This window comes from Bubalus kerabau, chromosome 1, assembly GCF_029407905.1.
Source record: "Bubalus kerabau isolate K-KA32 ecotype Philippines breed swamp buffalo chromosome 1, PCC_UOA_SB_1v2, whole genome shotgun sequence".
NCBI lineage: Eukaryota > Metazoa > Chordata > Mammalia > Artiodactyla > Bovidae > Bubalus > Bubalus kerabau.
In genome coordinates this window covers 86,827,804-86,852,908 of record NC_073624.1, presented here as the reverse complement: position 1 = coordinate 86,852,908, position 25,105 = coordinate 86,827,804, and the positions used below count along the sequence as shown (strand labels likewise).

The 25,105-nt window shown below is 37.5% G+C and overlaps 1 protein-coding gene across 5 annotated transcripts in view; it reads left to right on the top strand.

The window, feature by feature from the left end:
• The window catches only part of NELL2 (neural EGFL like 2), a 420,064-nt gene that overhangs the window by 163,354 nt on the left and 231,605 nt on the right, over positions 1-25,105 (top strand). For all 5 annotated transcript variants that reach the window (XM_055581465.1, XM_055581456.1, XM_055581449.1 and 2 more), the window contains one exon: positions 14,305-14,433. In XM_055581465.1, coding sequence (XP_055437440.1) covers positions 14,305-14,433 — 129 coding nt within the window. The remainder of the gene's footprint in view (positions 1-14,304; positions 14,434-25,105) is intronic.

The following is a 25,105-nucleotide window of genomic DNA, read 5'->3' as shown; positions in this document are numbered from 1 at the left end:
TCCAATCCATGAACATGGTATATTTCTCCATCTGTTAGTGTCCTCTTTGATTTCTTTCACCAGTGTTTTATAGTTTTCTATATATAGGTCTTTAGATTCTTTAGGTAGATATATTCCTAAGTATTTTATTCTTTCTGTTGCAATGGTGAATGGAGTTGTTTCCTTAATTTCTCTTTCTGTTTTTTCATTATTAGTGTATAGGAATGCAAGTGATTTCTGTGTGTTGATTTTATATCCTGCAACTTTACTATAGTCATTGATTCATTCTAGTAATTTTCTGGTGGAGTCTTTAGGGTTTTCTATGTAGAGGATCATGTCATCTGCAAACAGTGAGAGCTTTACTTCTTCTTTTCCAATTTGGATTCCTTTTATTTCTTTTTCTGCTCTGATTGCTGTGGGAAAAACTTCCAAAACTATGTTGAATAGTAATGGTGAAAGTGGGCACCCTTGTCTTGTTCCTGACTTTAGAGGAAATGCTTTCAATTTTTCACCATTGAGGATAATGTTTGCTGTGGGTTTGTCATATATAGCTTTGATTATGTTGAGGTATGTTCCTTCTTTTCCTGCTTTCTGGAGAGTTTTGATCATAAATGGATGTTGAATTTTGTCAAAGGCTTTCTCTGCATCTATTGAGATAATCATATGGTGTTTATTTTTCAATTTGTTAATGTGGTGTATTACATTGATTGATTTGCGGATATTGAAGAATCCTTGCATCCCTGGGATAAAGCCCACTTGGTCATGGTGTATGATCTTTTTAATGTGTTGTTGGATTCTGATTGCTAGAATTTTGTTAAGGATTTTTGCATCTATGTTCATCAGTGATATTGGCCTGTAGTTTTCTTTTTTTGTGGGATCTTTGTCAGGTTTTGGTATTAGGGTGATGGTGGCCTCATAGAATGAGTTTGGAAGTTTACCATCCTCTGCAATTTTCTGGAAGAGCTTGAGCAGGATAGGTGTTAGCTCTTCTCTAAATTTTTGGTAGAATTCAGCTGTGAAGCCGTCTGGACCTGGGCTTTTGTTTGCTGGAAGATTTTTGATTACAGTTTCAATTTCCGTGCTTGTGATGGGTCTGTTAAGATTTTCTATTTCTTCCTGGTCGAGTTTTGGAAAGTTGTACTTTTCTAAGAATTTGTCCATTTCTTCCATGTTGTCCATTTTATTGGCATATAATTGTTGATAGTACTCTCTTATAATCCTTTGTATTTCTGTGTTGTCTGTTGTGATCTCTCCATTTTCATTTCTAATTTTATTGATTTGATTTTTCTCCCTTTGTTTCTTGATGAGTCTGGCTAATGGTTTGTCAATTTTATTTATCCTTTCAAAAAACCAGCTTTTGGTTTGGTTGATTTTTGCTATGATCTCTTTTGTTTCTTTTGCATTTATTTCTGCTCTAAGTTTTAAGATTTCTTTCCTTCTACTAACCCTGGGGTTCTTCATTTCTTCCTTTTCTAGTTGCTTTAGGTGTAGAGTTACGTTATTTATTTGACTTTTTTCTTGTTTCTTGAGGTGTGCCTGTATTGCTATGAACTTTCCCCTTAGGACTGCTTTTACCGTGTCCCACAGGTTTTGGGTTGTTGTGTTTTCATTTTCATTAGTTTCTGTGCAAATTTTGATTTCTTTTTTGATTTCTTCTGTGATTTGTTGGTTATTAAGCAGCGTGTTGTTCAGCCTCCATATGTTGGAATTTTTAATAGTTTTTCTCCTGTAATTGAGATCTAATCTTACTGCATTGTGGTCAGAAAAGATGCTTGGAATGATTTCTATTTTTTTGAATTTACCAAGGCTAGCTTTATGGCCCAGGATGTGATCTATCCTGGAGAAGGTTCCATGTGCGCTTGAGAAAAAGGTGAAATTCATTGTTTTGGGATGAAATGTCTTATAGATATCAATTAAGTCTAACTGGTCTATTGTATCATTTAAAGTTTGTGTTTCCTTGTTAATTTTCTGTTTAGTTGATCTATCCATAGGTGTGAGTGGGGTATTAAAGTCTCCCACTATTATTGTGTTATTGTTAATTTCTCCTTTCATACTTGTTAGCATTTGTCTTACATACTGCAGTGCTCCCGTGTTGGGTGCATATATATTTATAATTGTTATATCTTCTTCTTGGATTGATCCTTTGATCATTATGTAGTGACCATCTTTGTCTCTTTTCACAGCCTTTGTTTTAAAGTCTATTTTATCTGATATGAGTATTGCTACTCCTGCTTTCTTTTGGTCCCTATTTGCATGGAAAATCTTTTTCCAGCCCTTCACTTTCAGTCTGTATGTGTCCCCTGTTTTGAGGTGGGTCTCTTGTAGACAACATATGTAGGGGTCTTGTTTTTGTATCCATTCAGCAAGTCTTTGTCTTTTGGTTGGGGCATTCAACCCATTTACGTTTAAGGTAATTACTGATAAGTATGATCCCGTTGCCATTTACTTTATTGTTTTGGGTTCGAATTTATACACCATATTTGTGTTTCCTGTCTAGAGAATATCCTTTAGTATTTGTTGGAGAGCTGGTTTGGTGGTGCAGAATTCTCTCAGCTTTTGCTTGTCTGAAAATCTTTTGATTTCTCCTTCATACTTGAATGAGATCCTTGCTGGGTACAATAATCTGGGCTGTAGGTTATTTTCTTTCATCATTTTAAGTATGTCTTGCCATTCCCTCCTGGCTTGAAGAGTTTCTATTGAAAGATCAGCTGTTATCCTTATGGGAATTCCCTTGTGTGTTGTTGTTTTTCCCTTGCTGCTTTTAATATTTGTTCTTTGTGTTTGATCTTTGTTAATTTGATTACTATGTGTCTTGGGGTGTTTCGCCTTGGGTTTATCCTGTTTGGGACTCTCTGGGTTTCTTGGACTTGGGTGATTATTTCCTTCCCCATTTTAGGGAAGTTTTCAACTATTATCTCCTCAAGTATTTTCTCATGGTCTTTCTTTTTGTCTTCTTCTTCTGGGACCCCTATGATTCGAATGTTGTAGCGTTTAATATTGTCCTGGAGGTCTCTGAGATTGTCCTCATTTCTTTTAATTCGTTTTTCTTTTATCGTCTCTGATTCATTTATTTCTACCATTCTATCTTCTAATTCACTAATCCTATCTTCTGCCTCTGTTATTCTGCTATTTGTTGCCTTCAGAGTGTTTTTAATTTCACTTATTGCATTATTCATTATATATTGACTCTTTTTTATTTCTTCTAAGTCCTTGTTAAACCTTTCTTGCATCTTCTCAATCCTTGCCTCCAGGCTATATATTTGTCATTCCATATTAATTTCAAGATTTTGGATCAATTTCACTATCATTATTCGGAATTCTTTATCAGGTAGATTCCCTATCTCTTCCTCTTTGGTTTGGTTTGGTGAGCATTTATCCTGTTCCTTTATCTGCTGGGTATTCCTCTGTCTCTTCATCTTGTTTAAATTGCTGAGTTTGGGGTGTCCTTTCTGTATTCTGGCAGTTTGTGGAGTTCTCTTTATTGTGGCATTTCCTCGCTGTGTGTGGGTTTGTACAGGTGGCTTGTCAAGGTTTCCTGGTTAGGGAAGCTTGTGTCGATGTTCTGGTGGATGGAGCTGTATTTCTTCTCTCTGGAGTGCAATGAAATGTCCAGTAATGAGTTATGAGATGTCTATGGTTTTGGGGTGACTTTGGGCAGCCTGTATCTAGAAGCTCAGGGCTGTGTTCCTTTGTTGCTGGAGATTTTGCTTGGTATGTCTTTCCCTGGAACTTGTTGGCCCTTGTGTGGTGCTTGGTTTCAGTGTCGGTATGGAGGCGTTTGATGAGCTCCTGTCAATTAATGTTCCTTGGAGTCAGGAGTTCCCTGGAGTCAGGGTTTGGACTTAAGCCTCCTACTTCCAGTTATCGGTCTTATTTTTACAGTAGTTTCAAAACTTCTCCTTCTATACAGCACCATTGATAAAACATCTACGTTAAAGATGAAAAGTTTCTCTACTGTGAGGGTCACTCAGAGAGGTTCACAGCGTTACATGGAGAAGAGAAGAGGGAGGAGGGAGTTAGAGGTGACCCAAATGAGATGAGGTGGAATCAATAGTGGAGAGAGTGGGCTAGCCAGTAGTCACTTCCTTATGCGCACTCCTCAACTGGACCGCTCAGAGATGTTCATGGAGTTACACAGAGAAGAGAAGAAGGAGGCAGGAGACAGAGCTGGCCAGAAGGATAAAAGGGGGAAATGAAAAGGAGGGAGACAGATCCAACCAGTAATCAGTTCCCTAAGTGTTCTCCACTGTCTGGAACACACAGAAATTCACAGAGTTGGGTAGAGTAGAGAGGGGTTAGGGAGGAGATACAGGCGACCTGGTGGAGAAAACGGAGAGTCCAAAGGGAGAGAGAGCAGTCAAGCCAGTAATCTCGTTCCCTAGTGAAAAATGGGTCCTGAAGATTGGGTTCTTAAAGGTAAAAAATTGGTAACAAATACATAAAAGCAAAAATTAAAAATCTAGAGTAGAGTTTGGAATTTCAAAAATGCGATGTTAATGAAAAGAAGAAGGAAAAGAAAGAGAGAAAAAACGAACAAAGAAAAACAAACAAGGTTGCAAAAATTATAAAGAAACTACATGTACAAAATTGATAACTAATACCAAAAAGCAAAAATTAAAAATCTAGAGTAGAGTTTGGAATTTGAAAAATACAATGTTAAAAAAAAAAGAAGAAGAAAAATAAAGAGAGAAAACAAACAAACCAACAAAAACAATGTCGCAAAAATTATAAAGAAAATACAGGTACAAAATTGATATCAAATACCAAAAAGCATAAATTAAAAATCTTGAGTAGAGTTTGGAATTGCAGATATACGATGTTATATAAAAGAAGAAGAGAAAGAAACAGAGGGAAAAAAAAGAAAAAAAAAGTCACAGAAATTTAAAAAAAAAACTATAGGTACAAAATTGATAACATATACCAAAAGGCTAAAATTAAAAATCTAGAGGAGAGTTTTGAATTTCAAAAATATGATGCTAAAGAAAAGAAGGAAAAGAAAGAGAGAAAAAACGAACAAAGAAAAACAGACAAGGTCGCGAAAATTATAAAGAAACTGCAGGTACAAAATTGTTAACTAATACCAAAAAGCAAAAATTAAAAATCTAGAGTAGAGTTTGGAATTTCAAAAATACAATGTTAAAAAAAAGAAGAAGAAGAAAAATAAAGAGAGAAAACAAACAAACCAACAAAAACAATGTCGCAAAAATTATAAAGAAAATACAGGTACAAAATTGATATCAAATAGCAAACAGCATAAATTAAAAATCTTGAGTAGAGTTTGGAATTGCAGATATACGATGTTATATAAAAGAAGAAGAGAAAGAAACAGAGGGAAAAAAAAGTCACAGAAATTATGAAAAAAACTATAGGTACAAAATTGATAACGTATACCAAAAGGCTAAAATTAAAAATCTAGAGTAGAGTTTGGAATTTCAAAAATACAATGTTAAAGAAAAGAAGAAAAAGAAAAAAAAAAAAAAACAAAACACAGTCAAAAAATTATAAAATATGTATATGAAGTTTGCTGAAGAAGAAAAAAAAAAGGGTCTTTTTTTTTTTGCAAAGTAATAGTTATAAAAGTAAAAATTAAAGGACAATAGAGGACTTAAAATTTTTTTTAAAAATTAAAAAAAAAAAAAAAAGAAAGATTGATCGTAAAAATAGTAAAAATATATCTAGGTCTTTCTCTGGTTTTGTTGTGAGTATTGTGGGTTCAGTTCATTTTTGGCTAGTTCCTTGGTCCGACTTATATTTCTCAAGATCTATAGGCCCCTTCCTATGTAGTCCATAGTAACTACAGGGTTTTAATCTATGGCCTGTAGCTTCCAAGGCGTTTCCCTCTGTTATAGCTTCTTCTGTTTGCTGGTCTCTTCAGTGTCTGGTTCCCGCCCTGACACAAAGGGGACGGTGGAGGACACTATTTTTTTTTTTTTTTAGGCTCACTTGTTCAGTCACACTGTGGGGATGGAGGGAGGGATGCTGCAAACAGATAACACTGGCGTGTGCTCGCAGTGCCTCAGCCACACTGGGTCTGCCCCCGCTCACAGCGCGTGTAGCCTCCCTGCCCACACTGCTTGGGCTCTAGGTTGTTCCGCCGGGAACAATCAGAGGCCGGCCCTGGGCTGAGCTCCCAGGTCCAAGCCGCTCAGGTTCAGGCACTCGGGTAGTCCTCAGAGGCGCAGACTTGGTTGGGCCTGCGTTTTGTGCTCTTCCCAGATTCGAGCAGCTCAGGTGATGAGGTGTTTGGCGAGCGCCAATGCTGCGACTTATCGTTTCCCCGCCACTCGGTTATCTGGGTGTAAAACCGGCGCACCTTCTCAGGCAGATGTTGACCGTCCAGACCCCCAAGAAGTTTTAGTTAGCAAAGAAGCCTGCTTACAGTTTTATAGATAGTGTATCTCTGGGGCTGCGATTGCCCCCTTCCAGCTCTGGCTGCCTGTCACCGGAGGGGGAAGGTCTGCAGCCGGCTATCTCTGTTCAGTCCTTTGTTCTGTGCGCGGGCCTGGCGGTGTCTTAGGTTAGGGCTGGCTTTTTGCGTGGTAGATATCCCACAGTCTGGTTTGCTAGCCCAAATTATTTCACTCAGATAGCGCTCAGGACATTCGGGCCCAATTCTTATTCTAAGGGACACAGCCTGCGCCGCGCTTCCCTGCCCAGCCCCCGCTTGCTAATGGCGTGTGCAGGCATCTGCGCTGCTTCTCTGCTGGGGGAGTTACCGTAGGGCTCACAATCTGCGATTTTTAATTGTTTATTTATTTTTTTTCTCCCTTTTATGTTGCCCTCTGTGCTTCCAAAGCTCGGCACAGATTCGGCAGTGAGAAGGTTTCCTGGTGTTTGGAAACTTCTCTCTTTTTAAGACTCCCTTCCCGGGACGGAACTCCGTCCCTCCCTCTTTTGTCTCTTTTTTTGTCTTTTATATTTTTTCCTACCTCCTTTCGAAGAGTTGGGTTGCTTTTCTGGGTGCCTGATGTCCTCTGCCGGCATTCAGAAGTTGTTTTGTGGAATTTACTCGACGTTTAAATGCTCTTTTGATGAATTTGTGGGGGAGAAAGTGTTCTCCCCGTCCTACTCCTCCGCCATCTTGGCTCCTCCCGCCATTGCTATCTTTGAAAGTGAAATTGAAAGTTGCTCAGTTGAGTCTGACTCTTTGTGTCCCCATGGGCTATACAATCCACGAAATTCACCAGGCCAGAGTACTGGAGTGGATAGACTTTCCCTTCTCCAGGGGATCTTCCCAACTCAGGGATCAAACCCAGGTCTCCTGCATTAACAGGTGAAATGTTTACCAGCTGAGCCATCAGGGAAGCCCAAGAATACTGGATTGGGCAACCTGTCCCTTCTCCAGGGGATCTTCCCAACCCAGGTCTCCTGCATTGCAGGTGAATTCTTTACCAGCTGAGCTACTAGGGAAGCCCATTGCTATCTGTACTTTATTTTAAATATTCATCCATGCACATGAACTACACTTTGCGAAAAGTCAGGATTACCTATCATCTCATAGATGGTACCAATATGAGTTAGTATTGTTTCAGGTACAAGTGATAGAACAACCAATCCAACTGACCTAAGTGAAAAAATGGAATGCGTGGCCCTGGTGAGTGGATTGATTCAGATCGCAAACCTTGTCACTTTGCTTAGATACATCTATTTGTCTCCTCTGAGATGCCCTTATTTTCAAACTCTATGTGTTCTTGGGTAGACCCTGACATTCTTATGCTCACATTATTTTGATACTTAAGTAGGTGGAAGACAAAGTTCAGTATCTTCTTGAGTTGAACAAAAGTCCCAGAATTGAGATTTAATTATCTGCATTAACCTGCACTGGATCATTTGCTCAGACCTGAAGAAATTATGTTTAGGCTAGTAGGATGTATTGTTTGGTGTGGCCTTGATCAGTGGGCGGTGGAGTCCATTTTCCTGTAAGCATCTAGGCTAATAGTAGAGGTGAAAAGTTCATTCCAGGTATGGTAGGGTTTTTTGTTCCCTACCGAAAGAAGAAATAGACACCTTTATGCAAAACCAAAAAATAATCACCTCAAAATTATTGTATTCTTTTTCTCTTGGATATTATGAAAAACCTTTATTTGTGTTGTTCTTGTGTATAATCTTTTGTACCCTTCCTTACCTCATCAGTCATAGAAAATGCATATCAACATTTTATAGGTTATAGAAAGTTCTAGTATACTTAATACAAGAACTTCATATAAATTTGGAAAGCTTAAAAGGAATAGAAAACTTGGTATCTGTGAGTTTAAAATTGAAAGGAGGAAATAAAAGAAAGACCTAATTGTATTAGATCATTGCTCTATCCATCTATAACAAATATGTGAATTTTCTCCTATGATAGCTATCTCAGCACATTTGGGGTTTATTAGTAATACTCTAATTACTTTAATTATTAACCAATGTGAAACTATTACACTTTTGCATAGACGATCTCATGTGAAGCTTACATTTTTGTGAGGTAGATAGTATCCTAATTTACAGGTGAGAGAATCTGAAGGTTTAGAAAGGTTAATTAACTTACACAGCTAGTAATTTATGCAGCCAGTAATTGGCAGAGATCAGATGTAGATCTTTCAACTCTAAAATCCAAGCTCAGGTGAGTAGGAATGCAGCTATGACAGGAGTAGAACTACTGTTGATTGCCAACCCATCGTCTGATTTTTTTTTTTTTTAAGTTCTTCCCTATAGATTGGAAACAAATCCCTTTAAGTGAGTCTGAATTTTCTACCCATCAGTAGTTAGCAGTTAGCCTTTTAACCTTGGCATTTTTGAATCTAAGCAGTAAAATAACCAATAGGTTCAATCAACTTTTGTCTGTCGAGAGACTAAATCAAAATAGCTGACACTGTTTAGAGTAAGTTAAAATTTGACAAAATTTTCAAGTCTCTGGGTTAATTTATAAAAACTCATTTGACAAAAAGCGGTGTACTCCCTAAATGAACCTAAAATAGTGAAAAGTAGAATCACACTGTTATTTTATGTTTGTAAATTCTTGCAGCAATTAAGCACTGCATGGTGAGCATGCATGTGATATTGGATGCTGAGATGAGGGAGTCTTACCATCAGTTAGGCCAAATCAGAGATGGATTGTAATAGAGAATGAGGATGACTTTTTAGCTGAAATTATCCCCTCAGGCATTGTAAAAAGACTCTGGAACACATTTTAAGAAAAATGGTCTCAATTTAGCTACTTAAAGAAGAAGGAAAGAAAAAAACCCTAGGAGAAAACATTTTAAATTTTCCTCTTCATAAGAATGAACCTTTTACTTCAAAATTTTCAGGCTGAATCATAAGAATTTAGATTGTGAAGAATTTTGTGAAGTAAAGCTGTCAAGTGATTTTAGTGCTGTTATTTACTATGTAGTTTTCCAATTTTCATTCACCTCAGTTCTATTTTATTTAATTCCTGTAGAAATCACTCAAGCCTCACCCTTCCTAAGGCTTATTAAATTGTACAAAAAATTTTTTTACTATACATTTTAACACATATGTTTTAACTCTGTGATGATATTCAGCATAGTCATTATGGGCACAAACCAATTGGAATGGACACCAGTCGTTGTGCTGTGCCAGAGTATATCTGCTGGCTATGGTTCAGTCTTTCGCTGAATCACATGTTCTATGGTAATTTGATAAATAAGATGAGCTGGTGTAGAACTTACATCTTCACGATTTACTCAAGTAAAAGCCTTTTCTTGCATGTAAGTAGATGAGTTTATTCTGAGCTACATGAAATGTATTTTTCTAAATGTCTTTTCTTTTATACATGCTGAAATAATAATTCATTAGACAGCGTAAAACTAGCTAGAAAATTTATTCATCAAGCAATTTTAAAATTGTTTGAATGATGCATAATCATAAAATTTCCATTAAATATAGATTCCAGTGTTCAAGCTTTTCATTTCAGCGTCTTAGATGATCTTTGAACAAGGGATTCACACAGGAAAAAAGAAATTCAGGAAATTACACATGATTAGTGTCACTGTATATGAAGTGTTCCATTTATATTTCCTCTCATAAAGACTCTGGAATCTTTATAATTCATAAACTTTTTTCTTTTGAGTAGACATACTTGTCTTGCAGATTTCCAGAGAAAATTAAATTAAATGGTGTATTGTTTTTTTTTTAAAAAACATTTAGAGTTTTGGTATATTTTTTTCTTTAAGATGCCAGGTCATCTGTTTCATTTCTTAAATACACAATGTGAACATCTGGTCTGGTTTGGTCTGTTACTTGTAGTTATTGATAATGTTCAATCACTAATTCTCAGATTACTTTCCTTCCTCACTATGTTATCTTCAGTTCAGTTCAGTTCAGTGCAGTCGCTCAGTTGTGTCCAACTCTTTGAGACCCACGGACCACAGCATGCCAGGTCTCCCTGTCCCAACCGTCTCATCCTCTGCTGTCCCCTTCTCCGCCTGCCTTCAATCTTTTCCAGCACCAGGGTCTTTTCTAAGGAGTCAGTTCTTTGCATCAGGTGGCCAAAGTATTGGAGTTGCAGCTTCAGCATCAGTCCAGCCAATGAATATTCAGAATATTTAGGATGGACTGGTTCAATCTCCTTGCTGCCCAAGAGACTCTCAAGAGTCTCCTCCAACACCACAGTTCAAAAGCATCGATTCTTTGACACTCTGCTTTCATATAGTCCAACTCTCACATCCATACATGATTACTGGAAAAACCATAGCTTTGACTAGACAGAGCTTTGTTGGCAAAGTAATGTCTCCACTTTTTAATATGCTGTCTAGGATGGGTAACACATGTATACCTGTGGCGGATTCATTTTGATATATGGCAAAACCAATGCAATATTGTAAATTAAAAAAAAAATATGCTGTCTAGGTTGGTCATAACTTTCCTTCAAAGGAGCAAGCGTCTTTTAATTTCATGGCTGCAGTCACCATCTACAGTGATTTTGGAGCCCAGAAAAATAAAGTCAGCCACTATTTCCACTGTTTCCCCACCTATTTGTCATGAAGTGATGGGACTGGATGCCATGATCTTAAATTATTGAATGTTGAGTTTTAAGCCAACTTTTTCACTCTCCTCTTTCACTTTTATCAAGAGGCTTTTGAGTTTTTCTTCACCTTCTGCCAAAAGGGTGGTGTCATCTGTGTATCTGAGGTCATTTTTATTTCTCCCAGCAATCTTGATTCCAGCTTGTGTTTCTTCCAGCCCGGCATTTCTCATGATGTACTCTGCATATAAGGTGAATAAGCAGGGTGACAATATACAACCTTGATGTACTCCTTTCCCGATTTGGAACCAGTCTGTTGTTGCATGTCCAGTTCTAACTGTTGCTTCTTGACCTGCATACAGATTTCTCAGGAGACAGGTCAGGTGGTCTAGTATTCCCTTCTGTTTCAGAATTTTCCACAGTTTATTGTGATCCACACAGTCAAAGGCTTTGGCGTAGTCAATAAAGCAGAAATAGATATTTTTCTGGAACTCTCTTGCTTTTTCAATGATCCACCAGATGTTGGCAATTTGATCTCTGATTCCTCTGCTTTTCTAAATCCAGCTTGAACATCTGGAAGTTCACAGTTCATGTACTGTTGAAGCTTGGCTTGGAGAATTTTTTTTTTTTTAATTTTATTTTATTTTTAAACTTTACATAATTGTATTAGTTTTGCCAAATATCAAAATGAATCCGCCACAGGTATACATGTATTCCCCATCCTGAACCCTCCTCCCTCCTCCCTCGCATTCCTTTACCAGTGTGTGAGATGAGTGCAATTGTGCAGTAGTTTATAAATTCTTTGGCTTTGCCTTTCTTTCGGATTGGAATCAAGACTGACCTTTTCCAGTTCTGTGGCCACTGCTGAGTTTTCCAAATTTGCTGGCATATTGAGTGCAGCACTTTCACAGCATCATCTTTTAAGATTTGAATTAGCTCAACTGGAATTCCATCACTTCCACTAGCTTTGTTTGCAGTGATGCTTCCTAAGGCCCACTTGACTTCACATTCCAGGGTATCTGGCTGTAGCTGAGTGATCACACCATCGTGGTTATCTGTGTTGTGAAGATCTTTTTTGTATAGTTCTTCTGTGTATTCTTGCCACCTCTTCCTTATATCGTCTGCTTCTGTTAGGTCCATACCATTTCTTCCTTTATTATGCCCATCTTTGCATGGAATGTTCCATTGGTATCTCTAATTTTCTTGAAGAAATCTCTAGTCTTTCCCATTCTATTGCTTTCCTCCATTTCTTTACACTGATCACTGAGGAAGGCTTTCTTATATCTCCTTGCTATTCTTTGGAACTCTGCATTCAAATGAGTATATCTTTCCTTTTCTCCTTTGCCTTTCTTGTGTTTTCTTTTCTCAGCTGTTTGTAAGGCCTCCTCAGACAACTTTTTGCCTTTTTGCATTTCTTTTTCTTGGGTATGATCTTGATCACTGCCTCCTGTACAATGTCATGAACCTCCATCCATAATTCTTCAGGCACTCTATCAGATCTAATCCATTGAATCTATTTGTCACTTCCATTGTATAATCGTAAGGGATTTGATTTAGGTCATACCTGAGTGGTCTAGTGGTTTTCCCTACTTTCTTCAATTTAAGTCTGAATTTGGCAATAAGGAGTTTGTGATCTGAGCCACAGTCAACTCCTGATCTTGTTTTTGCTGACTGTGTAGAGCTTCTCTATCTTTGGCTGCAAAGAATATAATCAATCTGATTTCAAAATGTGTTGACCATCTGGTGATGTCCATGTGTAGAATCTTCTCTTGTGTTGTTGGAAGAGGGTGTTTGTTACAACCAGTGCATTCCCTTGACAAAACTCTGTTAGCCTTCGACCTTCTTCATTTTATACTCCAAGGCCAAATTTGCCTGTTACTCCAGGTATCTCTTGACTTCCTACTTTTGCATTCCGGTCCCGCATAATGAAAAGGACATCTTTTCTGGGTGTTACTTCTAGAAGGTCTTGTAGGTCTTCACAGAACCATTCAACTTCAGCTTCTTCAGCATTACTGGTTGGGACATAGACTTGGATTACTGTGATATTGAATGGTTTGCCTTGGAAATGAACAGAGATCATTCTGTCGTTTTTGAGATTGCATCCAAATACTGCATTTTGGACTCTTTTGTTGTCTGTGATGGCTACTCCCTTTCTTCTAAGGGATTCTTCCCCACAGTAGTAGATATAATGGTCATCTGAGTTAAATTCACCCATTCCAGTCCATTTTAGTTCACTGATTCCGAAATGTTGATGTTCACTCTTACCATTTCCTGTCTGACCACTTCCAGTTTCCCTTGACTCATGGACCTAACAGTCCAGATTCCTATGCAATATTGCTCTTTACAGCATCGGAGTTTACTTCCATCACCTCTCACATCCACAACTAGGTGTTGTTTTTGCTTTGGCTCTATCTCTTCATTCTTTCTGGAGTTATTCCTCCACTGATCTCCAGTAGCATATTGGGCACCCAAGGAAGTTCATCTTTCAGTGTCCTACCTTTTTGCCTTTTCATGCTGCTCATGGAGTTCTCAAGGCAAGAATACTGAAGTGGTTTGCTATTCCCTTCTCCAGTGGACCATGTTTTGTCAGAACTCTCCACCATGACTCTTCTGTCTTGGGTGGCCATACAGGTCATGGCTTATAGTTTTGTTGAGTTACACAAGGCTGTGGTTCATGTGATCAGTTTGATTAATTTTCTATGATTGTGGTTTTCATTCTGTATGCCCTCTGATGGATAAGGATAAGAGGGTTATGGAAGCTTCCTGATGGGAGAGACTAACTGGGTTTGGTTCTGATGGGCAGGGCCATGCTCAGTAAATCTTTAATTCAATTTTCTGTTGATGGGCAGGGTTTTGTTCCCTTGCTGTTGTATGACTTCAGACCAAATTATGGTGGAGGTAATGCAGATAATGGCGACCTCCTTCAAAAGATCCCATGCAGGCACTGCTGCACTTAGTGCCCCCAACCCTGCAACAGGCCACTGCTGACCCATGCCTCCACCTGAGACTCCTGGACACTCACAAGTAAGTCTGGGTCAGTCTCCTGTGGGGTCACTGCTCCTTTCTCCTGGGTCCTGGGGTGCACAAGTTTCTGTTTGTGCCCTCCAACCGTCTGTTTCCCTAGTCCTGTGTAAGTTCTGGTGGGGTTAATGGTGACCTCCTCCAGTTAACTCTTAATGGAGTTAAATACACTAAAAAAACTTTTTATTACTTATAACATGTGGTTCTATAAACATTGGATGAAGATATCAACATAATCGTGTAAGAAAATATAGCTTCTAAATAAAAGAAAGATATTAAGAGACAAATGCTTTTGCTTTGTTATGAGTTCATTTACCATAATAATTTCTTTTTTCCTGTAGGTTATGACTTTTGCTCTGAAAGGCATAACTGCATGGAGAATTCTGTCTGCAGAAATCTGAATGACAGAGCTGTTTGTAGCTGTCGAGACGGTTTTAGGGCTCTTCGAGAAGACAATGCCTACTGTGAAGGTAAGCCTTGTAATGAAGTGTAGCTTGGCTGTATAAATTTCCTAGAATTACTGCATGCAAAATTTATTAATTTCCCAGGTTGTCAAATTGATAGGCCCATTAAAAGCAGCGAATTTAATTTGAAGCATATTAATCAGCTAAAAATAATTATCTTTCAAATTAAAGTTTTTCATCTTTCTGCTATGTCAGACTAATAAGTTAATATGGCTAGGTTTCTTGAATTAGGACAATACTTCCACTGTGAAATTGCCTTCTTTTTTTATAATTAGATATTCAGATAGTTCACATATTGACATGATTACTGTGGCTTGCGGTTAGGATTGTAGTCAGATTTTTGCAGGCAATATTGTATAACAAAGACAGTCAATTAACGGGAAGATGAAGTGCCCACACCATTTTTGTTTTGCTGCTGTCAGTAATCTCAGTGGTTGTATTCATGCTCTGTGGTATTTAGTAAATAGCTCCAATGGAGTAAGCAGTTTCCTAGTCATTTGAAATCCTTAATGAATATCTCAGGTAGTTTGTTGCCTCATTGAAAGAGTCCAGATACAGTGAGAAGGCCTGGGCATCCACAAATGCTGCAGCTTTGACTGTTCGTGAAGACCCTAGAATTACAAGAGGTGTAGAAGGAGATCAGTCTTGGGTGTTCATTGGAAGAACTGATGTTAAAGCTGAAACTCCAATACTTTGGCCACCTGATGTGAAGAGCTGACTCCTTGGAAAAGACCCTGATGCTGGGAAAGATTGAGGGCAGAAGAAGGGGACGACAGAGGATGAGATGGTTGGATGGCATCACCGACTCAATGGACATGGGTTTGGATGGACTCCAGGAGTTGGTGATGGACAGGGAGGCCTGGCGTGCTGCCATTCATGGGGTTGCAAAGAGTTGGACACGACTGAGCGACTGAACTAAGTAATATGTAACTTCCCCAAGGCACATATTTGAATCAGTTCATTAATTGTGTGACTAGCTAGTGGGTCTTGCAGGTAAGAACAGTGGTGTGGTGGTATTTGGACACTTGGAAGCTTCTGGTCTTACCCTTTCCAAATGTTTAGAATCAGTGCTATCAGTCCCTAGAGATCATATTTAGTTATATAATGATTTATTGGCCCTTGTTCAGTCAGTAAGTTGTGTCTGACTTTTTGTGACTGCAGCTTGCTAGGCTTCCTTGTCCTTAACTGTCTCCTTGAGTTTGCTTAAACTCACATCCATTGAGTTGCTGATGTCATCCACCTGTCTCATCCTTTGTCATTGCCTTCTCCTGCCATCAATCTTTCCCAGCATCAGGGTCTTTTCCAATGAGTTTAATTTCTGTTGTTTCTCTTAGTTTTCAATAGATTTTCTCTGCCTTAAAAATTGGTATTCACTTTTTAAATTGACCATTCCCACTAGCATATTCTTTTAAATGCTTCTCATTCAGACCTAAAGAGACCATTCCATTTTTGCCAAAGCACAAAGACATATGTAGTTTCCCTTCCTCATTAATATGCAGATTCATGTAAAATTCCTAATTTTGAACGTTTTTATATTAAAAATGAATTTAAACATACTTAGTAATGTGTTTTTCATGAATATTTGAGATCTCTGATATGTAATGCATTCCACTGACATTGTTAATATGTGTAATATGAAATCACATGATATAAACTCATATGGTACCTCTTTTTCCTTAATCTTATTTATGTTTTGAGCTGCTTTTTTGTTGTCGTTAAGTGTATTTACTCTTCTAATAAGTATTTAGTGAGCACCTACTGTGTACCAAGCAGTTTTCTAGTCTCTGGGCGCCTAGAAAATGGTGAATAAGACTGATAAGGTAAATGATGAATAAGACTGCTAAGTTTTCTGTGCTTAGAAGCTTATATTTGAGGGAGAAGACAGAGAATAAGTAGGTAACTTAGAAGTAGAGAAGGCAATTTAAGATAGTAATAAGCAATAGGAAGAAGGTTAAACAGGATGATGTGATAGAAATTGGGGATTAATTTAGATGAGATGGTCAAGGAAAGCCTCTGCGTCTGGATTGGCAGGAGATTGTCAGTTGACTTGACATTTGATGATAAGGAAATAACACAGAAAGAGCTGAAACAGGGCATTCCAACTAGAAGGAATAGTAAGTAGACAGACCATAAGTGCTAATAGCTTAGATGTTTTAGAAACAGAAAGCAGGATGTGATGAAACAGATGAGTCAATTAAGATGCAATTGAAGAATTAAGTAGGGGCCAGGTAATGTAGGGATGCTTGTAAGTACTTTAGATTCATTTAGGAGAGAAGTGATATGCACAGACTTGTATCAAAAAAGATAGCTCTGACTGCAATGTGTTAGATGAACTGTGGGGTTCAGTTCAGTTCAGTCGCTCAGTCGTTTTCGACTCTTGGCAACCCCATGAGTCACAGCACGCCAGGCCTCCCTGTCCATCACCAACTCCTGGAGTTCACTCAGACTCACATCCATCGAGTCAGTGATACCATCCAGCCATCTCATCCTCTGTCGTCCCCTTCTCCTCCTGCCCCCAATCCCTCCTAGCATCTTTTCCAATGAGTCAACTCTTCTCATGAGGTGGCCAAAGTACTGGAGTTTCAGAACTGTGGGGTTAGATGTAGTTAAAAGAACAGAGGTGTAAACAAGAAGACCAGTTGGAAGGCTCTGTAGAAGTCTAAGCTAAGTTGCCTAAATTAAGCACAGTGGTTAAGATTCCATGCTTCCATTGCAGGAGGCACAAGTTTAATCCCTAGTTGAGGAACTAATGTATCACATGCTGTGAGGTGCAGACAAAAAATTTTTAGGCTTCCCTAGTGGCTCAGTTGGTAAAGAATCCGCCTGCAATGCGGGAGACCTGGGTTCAGTCCCTGGGATGGGAAGATCATCTGGAGGAGGGCATGGCAACCCACTCCATATTCTTTCTTGGAGAATCCTCATGGACAGAGGAGCCTGGTGGGCTACAGTCCATGGGACCACAAAGAGTCAGACATGATCGAGCGACTTAGCACAAGAGAGATAAAAAGGAGTATATTCATATATGTTTTAGAAGTAGAGCCAACAATACTTGGCAGATAGTTTGCTATGGAGGAGAAGAGTGATGATTGGGAGTCAAGGATTTTGAGCAACAAATGGATGATGTTGCCATTTACTGAGACAGGAAAGAACTCAAGGGAAGAAGCCAGAAATTTTTATTAAATTATTGATCATTACAAGCTATTAAAAATTTAATTGTAAACACTAGGTATCAGTTTTTATCTACATGTTTATCTGTAGCACAAAACAGCAGCTCTTTTCCATCTGAATGGATCACACTGAAAAATGGTTTGTAAACTTCCTCATGTTATTCATTTTTCATTTAAAGAATGAAAATGAAAACTATTCTTCACAAGTTAAGAAAATGATGGAAAAACTTGTTAGTTTATTATAGGAATCTTGAATTTTTTATACATGGATATTTCTAGAATAGCTTTTGTTATTCATGTTAACAGGTTCCTTAGTATTCTGATCAAATTTGATTTTCTTTGCACTTTGTTGTTGCTAAGAATTTTTTTTTATTGAAATATAATTTAGTTACATTTTCTGTTAGTTTCAGAGGTACAACATAGTAATTTGATGTTTTGATACATGATAAAATGATCACCATCATAAATCTAGTTCCCATCTGTCACAATACAAAGTTATTATAATATTATTGACTATGTTACCTAGGCGGTACATTATATCCAAAGGCTTATTTATTTTATAACTGGAGGTTTGTACCTCTAAATATCCCTCATCTATTTCACTCTTCCACCAACATGCTTCCCTTCTGACACCTACTCATTCTCTGTATATGTGAGTCTGTTTCTGTTTGGCTATATTTGTTCATTTGTTTTCATTTTTTAGATTTGCTATATAAGTTAAATCATATAGTATTTCTGTTTCTTTGTCTGATTTATTTCAATTAGCATAATACCCTTTTGGCCCATTCATGTTCTCAGAAGTGGAAATCTCATTCTTTTTTATGGCAGAGTGATACTCCATTGTGTATATATACACATATCACAGTATTTTTATATATATATATACACACACCACATTTTCTATATCCTTTCATCTATTGATGGCACTTAGAATGCTTCTGTATCTCAGCTATTTTGAATAATGCTACAATGAGCATAGGAGTACATATATCTTTTATAATTAGTGTTTTTGTTTTCTTTGAAGAAACACCCAAAAGTAGAATCACTGGCTTTTATGGTAGTTCGGTTTTTAATTTTTTGAGGAATCTCCGTACTCTCATCCATATTAACTGTACCAATTTTGATTTCCACCAACAGCGCACACACTATTCCCTTTTATCCACACCCTCACCAACACTATATTTTGTCTTCTTGATGATAGCCATTTTAACAGGGAAAGCGTGACACCTCATTTGACTTGATGTCTGCTTTGACTTACATTTCTCTGATGACTAGTGACATTGAACATCTTTTCATGTGTGTCTTAGTAATCTGTACGTCTTCCTTAGAAAAACATCTATTCTAATCTTTTGCCCATTTTTAATAAGGTTATTAAGTTTCTTGATGTTATGAGTTTTTGTATGTTTTGGATATTAGCCCCTCATTAGACATGTTATTTGCAATTATCTTTTCCCATTAAGTAGGCTCTTTGTTTTGTTGATGGTTTCCTTTGCTCTGCAAAATCTTTTTAGCTTGATTCACTCCCATTTCTATTTTTTTTAATTTCCTATTCTCATTTCTGTTTTTGCTTTTCTTTCTCTTACATAAGGAGACAGGTCCAAAAAATTTTGAAGACTAATATCGCAGAGTGTACTGTCTATATTTTCTTCTGGGAGTTTTATGGTTTCAGGTATTTCATTTAAATCTTCAATCCATTTTGAGTTTATTTGTTATATGATGTGAGAAAGTACAATAAGTTCCCTACATATGGACAAGTTTCATTTCAAGAACACGTTTATAAGTTGAATTTGTTCATAATTCCAACATAGTTAGCCTAGGTACCCAACTAACACATTTGGCTGTATAGTACTGTACTGTAATAGGTTTATACTTCTCACACAAATAATACATAAAAAACAAACAAAAAATAAAGAAAACACTTTTAATCTTACAGTGCAGTACCTTGAAAAGTACAGCAGTAGGGTACAACAGCTGGCATGGAGGGGCTGGCATCGAATGAACAGGCAAGAAGAGTTACTGACTGGAAGAGGGAGAGGAGGTGAGAGATGGTAGAGCTGAAGGATCATTGGCAGTACAAAATAGAGGGCAAGCTGCAATTTCACTCATGCCTGACATTGTTGGCACAGGTTCTGGTTCCTTGCTGGATTCAGTTCTATCTGTCCTCTTGAATAAATGATCCAGTGATGTCTAGGTAGTAGCTCTTTTTTTCTGGTCATAAGTACCATTGGATTGCATCATGAATGGTTGCTCCAGCCTTCATGTACTTTTCTACATCTGGCCCTGTGCCTCAAAAACTAACAGTGTCTCCTCGAATAAAGAAAATCTCCTTGCCATTTCCTGTATCATGCGTCTCTTTGTTTCTTCAGTTGCTTCTTCTTCCTCTTGTCACACCACTCTCTCAATTATTTTCACTGCTGTTTCCATTGTTATCACTGGGTGCTTCTTCGCAGTACTAGCTACATCACTGCTGTTTTATGCTTGCTTCTGGACATACTGGGATTGAAATAAAAATATTGTACTACTGTATTCTATGCAGTACTGCTAGTAAAGTACACAAAAGCACAACCAGCTGTAGAGGATGCACGCATGTGACAATGTACACCAAACACATGAACTAATGACATGATTGGACGTGTGAACGCACATTTGCATCTTCGGAAGATTGCAACTTGAAGGTTCATATGTAGGGGATTTACTATTGTCTGATTTGATTCTTCAGCATGTAGCTGTCCAGTTTTCCCAGCAACATGTGTTGAAGAGGCTATCTTTCCTTTTTCTATATTCTTGCCTCCTTATTCATAGATAAATCGACTATATAAGTATGGTTTTATTTCTGGGCTTTCTCTTTTGTTCCATTGATCTAGTGTCTGTTTTGTGCTTTGTTTGTTCTTTCTCTAGGTCCTTTAGGTATAAGGTTAGGATGTTTATTTGAGATTTTTCTTATTTCCTGGGGTAAGCTTGTATTGCTATAAACTTCTCTCTTAGAGCTGCTTTTGCTGGGTCCATAGATTTTGAACTGTTGTATTTCTACTTTTATTTGTCTCTAGGCATTTTTTTTCCCTTGTTTTAACTTTTTTTTTTTCCCGCCTTCATGAGCTTGTATATTTTCCAGTTTTTTTTCTTGTTGATTTCTAATCTCAGACCCTTTGGTTGGAAAAGTTGCCTGATATGCTTTTAGTCTTCTTAAATTTAATCTGAGATTTGTTTAGTGGCTGGCCTACTATGTGGACATTAAGTGATTTCCTTCTTGTTTATTGTTATAGTCTTTGTTTTAAAGTCTATTTTGCCTTATCAAATACTGCTACCCCAGCTTTGTGTTTTTGTTTGCATGGAATACTTTTCTATCCCTTCACTTTCAGTCTGTGCATGACTTTTAAATCTGAAGTGAGTCTTATAGGAATTCCTATATATGAGTCTTACTTTTTAATACATTCAGCCACTCTATAACTTTTGATTGGAGCACTTAGGCCATTTGCATTTAATGTTATTTTTAATAAGTATATACTTACTGACATTTAAAAAATTGTTTTCCAGCTATTTTTGTTGTTCTTTTTTGTTCTTCTACTTTTGCCCTCTTTCCTTGTGATTTGATGACTATCTTTAGTGTTATCTTTGGATTCTTTCTTTTTGAATGTGTCTATCTATTATAGACTTTTGATTTATGGTTTTCATGAGATTTAAATATAACAGTGTATATGTATGTATATATATTAAGTTGATCTCTTAAGCATGAACACATTTTAAGAACCCTTCATTTTTACTCTTTGCACCCTGTTTAATGTTTTTTGACATTACATTTTTCATCTTTTCGTTTTGTCTATCCCTTAAATACTTTAGTGGCTATAGATCATTTTACATTTTTGTCTTTTAACCTTTATATTAAATTTATCAGTGGTGATATACTGCCTTTATTGTATATTTGCCTTTACTAAAGAAACTTTTTAAAAATAATTAATGTATTTCTAGTTGTGTAATCTTTTCTGCTTAGGGTAGTCTCTAACATTTCTTGTAAAACCAATTTAGTGGTGTTGAAACATTTTAGCTTTTGCTTGATAGCCTTGCTAAATAGAGTATTCTTGGTTGTAGATGTCTTCTCTTCATCAGTTTGAATATATTGTGCCATTCCCTTGTGGCCTGCAAAATTTCTGCTGGAAAGTCAGCACATGCTCTTATGGAAGTTCCTTTATTTGTAACTAGTAGCTTATTGCTGTTAAGTTTTTCTTTTATCTGTAACTTTTGCCATTGTATTTATAAAGTGTCTTTTTGTGGACCTCTTTGAGTTTATCTTGTTTGGGACTCCACAACCCCTAAAATGCAAATGTTAGTACACTTGATGTTGTCCTAGAATTCTCTTAAACTATCCTCAGTTTTTAAAAAATTATTTCTCTTCAGTTTGTGTAATTTCCTCTACTCTGTCTTCCAGTTCACTGATATATTCCTCTGCATCATCTAATATACTGCATATCCCTAGATTCTAATGTATTTTTAATTTCAGTTATTGTACTCTTCAGCTTTGTTTAGTTCTTCCATATTCCCTAGCTCTTTGCTAACCTTTTAACTGTGTTCATCCATTCTTCTCCTGAGTTCATTGATCATCTTTATAATCATTACCTTGAACTCTTTCTGGGTAGACAGTTATCTCCACTTCATATAGTTCTTCTGGGGTTTTGTCTTGTTCTTTTGGAATATGTTCATCTGTTTCCTCATTTTGCCTAATTCTGTGTTTATTTCTAAGTATTAGGTAGGTCAGTTGTGTTCTAGGAGTGCCCTGCTGTGTGGATTGCCTTGGGCATTTTGTTGTGACAAAGCAACAACTGTTGGTACACTCGTAGGCAAAGCTAGCACCCTGCCCAGTCGCTGCTAGTTCCTGCCCTATGCCAAGGCTGCTTGCCACCGTTGGACAAGGGTGAGTTCTGGCATGGCTGGAATGCAGGAGCTGGGGATCTTCGGACTGGTTCCTCCTGCTGGGTGTGGGCTTCCTCCCATTATCGCTGCCTGTGGGGCCAGGGGTATCCCATTAAGGATATTTTAACTCACTAGAAGTAGCTTTTAAAATTTTCTATGCAACTGTGCATGTTGTCTATCAGCTGGTTGCAGAATCCTGGTTCTCTAAGAAATTAGACTTGCCATTATGTACACAAATAAACGTGATAAGTTTTAAGTAAAATAAATTTTATTTGCTTAATCTGAGTGACTGAACTGTGGTGCTATTTTAATAATACAACTAATTGAGATTATTTATTCTTACTATATTTTTCTTGATCAGGGTTAAAAATCACTGTTAAAATTTATGCATTTGACAAATATTTATTGAATACTTATTTTGTCCCAGTCTAGTCTAGAGGTGAAGCAGTAAATAAGGAGCACTTAACTGATATTCTCTCCGGCAAGGAAGATCATTGCACCAAACAGCATTTAATTATATATGTGGCAAGTGGCCTGAAAGAAAAAGAAGTTAACAGGGTCTCTGATCTGGCTGGGTAGTCATGTTTGAATAAAAGTTTTTTTCTGATGTGTGAAGATTAAGTAAAAATCAGTTATGGACATAAGTAAGTGGGAAAGAGGGGAAATCACCATGGCTAAAGGCCTTAAGATCAAAAGTTTTTCTTTGTAATAAATGAAGGAAGGCAGAGAACAGGAAGAGGCCTGATGAGGTTAATGATGGGAAGCAGACCCTTGAAGGCCACAGTAGACTACAGGTTTTGTTCTAAGAACAAGGGAGAGTCAAGGAAAAGTTTTAAGCGGAGGAATGCCCTGGTCACAGTGCTGTTTTAGATAATTACTTCTGCTTCAGGCTGAATGAGGGTAAGACTGGATGTGGGCAACCAGTGGACGGAAGACAGCAGTGGCTTGCAGTAAAAATAGAGATGGAGATGTGGGTGTATTTGAGTGTTTGTGAGATAAAGCCAGTCCTGTTAATTAATTGGTGATAGTAGATAATAAGTAGAGAGGTTTCAAGGTTGCTACTCAGTTTTCTGGCCTGAAAATAGGCAAGTATTTGGTAGAAAAACCATCATGTCAGGTTAGTGTGCCTGAGGGACAGGAGAGTACCAGTTGAATTATGCTTCAGTGTGAAGTTCAGAGAAGGTTAAATTATACACAGCATTTGGGATTTGGGGGCATATAAATGGTAGTTGAGGAAATGGTAGAAATTGCCTAGAGAGTTTTGAAAAACCCTAGTATTTGAGCATTTTATAAAGAAGATTTGGTGATGGAAACAGAAAATTTTCATGGCTGAAAATGAGGGAGAGAAGAAGAGGTGGTGTCACAGAAACCAAGGAAAAGAGAGTATTTCAATAAAGTAGAATGTTCTGAGAGATTGAGAAGGATGAAGACTGAACGCCATCCTTTGTGCTGAACTTTAAGGATGCTCCTGAGGACACCAGCCATGGAGATTTTGGTGCAATGGTGATGAAAAAAGCCAGTTTAGAGTATATTTAGTATTGCACAATGGGAAAAAAATGATATGATGAAGGAAGAGAACATATTCCAGATGTTTGCTTATGAAAGAAAGAAGAAAGAGAGAGCAATAGTTTAAGGGGCAGTGGGGCTAAGGAAGGGTGTTTCTTTCCTATCCTGATTTTTCCTTTTCTGTACTGTCTACACCAACCCCCAGTGTCTCAGCCATGCAGATGATGTGCTTCCCAGTCATGTTTGATTCTTTGTGAACTATAGCCCACCAGGCTCCTCTGTCCATGGGGATTTTCCAAGCAAGAATATTGGAGTGGATTGCCACACCCTCCTTCAGGGGATCTTCCCAATGCAGGGATTGAATCCAGGTCTCCCATATTGCAGGTGGATTCTTTACCATCTGAGCCACCAGGGAAGCCCAAGAATACTGGATTGGGTAGCCTATCTCTTCTCCAGGGTTACTTCCTGACCCAGGAATTGAACTGGGGTTTCCTGCATTGCAGACAGATTCTTTGCCACCTGAGCTACCAGGGAAGCTTCCTGTTCTTGAAAGAGTTTTGCAATTCCTTAGATACTTATAAACATGGCTTGAATTAAGATTTTATGACTAGATGGCTTGTCCATCTTTTATATATTAAAGATCTAAAATATCTGAGAGCATATTGCCCTATTTTATGTTTCTTATGAACCATATGTTTATCATATTTCTCTTTTAAAAATTATTTATCCATCTTCATCCATTCAGTGTCCTTCATTCCTTGTAGAGTGTTACCAACTTTTTTTAGTACTTTCCTCTTCATTTTGTCTCTTGTCAATACATATCATCTATAGATTTGCCAAAATTATGTTGGACATTGTGTTTTTCAGAATGATTCTTTGCTACCTGTTTTCACTTTAAACTGAAAATTGTGGGAACTTTTGATGATTTGACTATACTTTCTCTTGACATTATATTATCAACTACTACTTTAGGATCATCTTTTTTTTTTTTTTAATTTACAATATTGTATTGGTTTTGCCATATATCAAAATGAATCCGCCACAGGTATACATGTGTTCCCCATCCTGAACCCTCCTCCCTCCTCCCTCCCCATTCCATC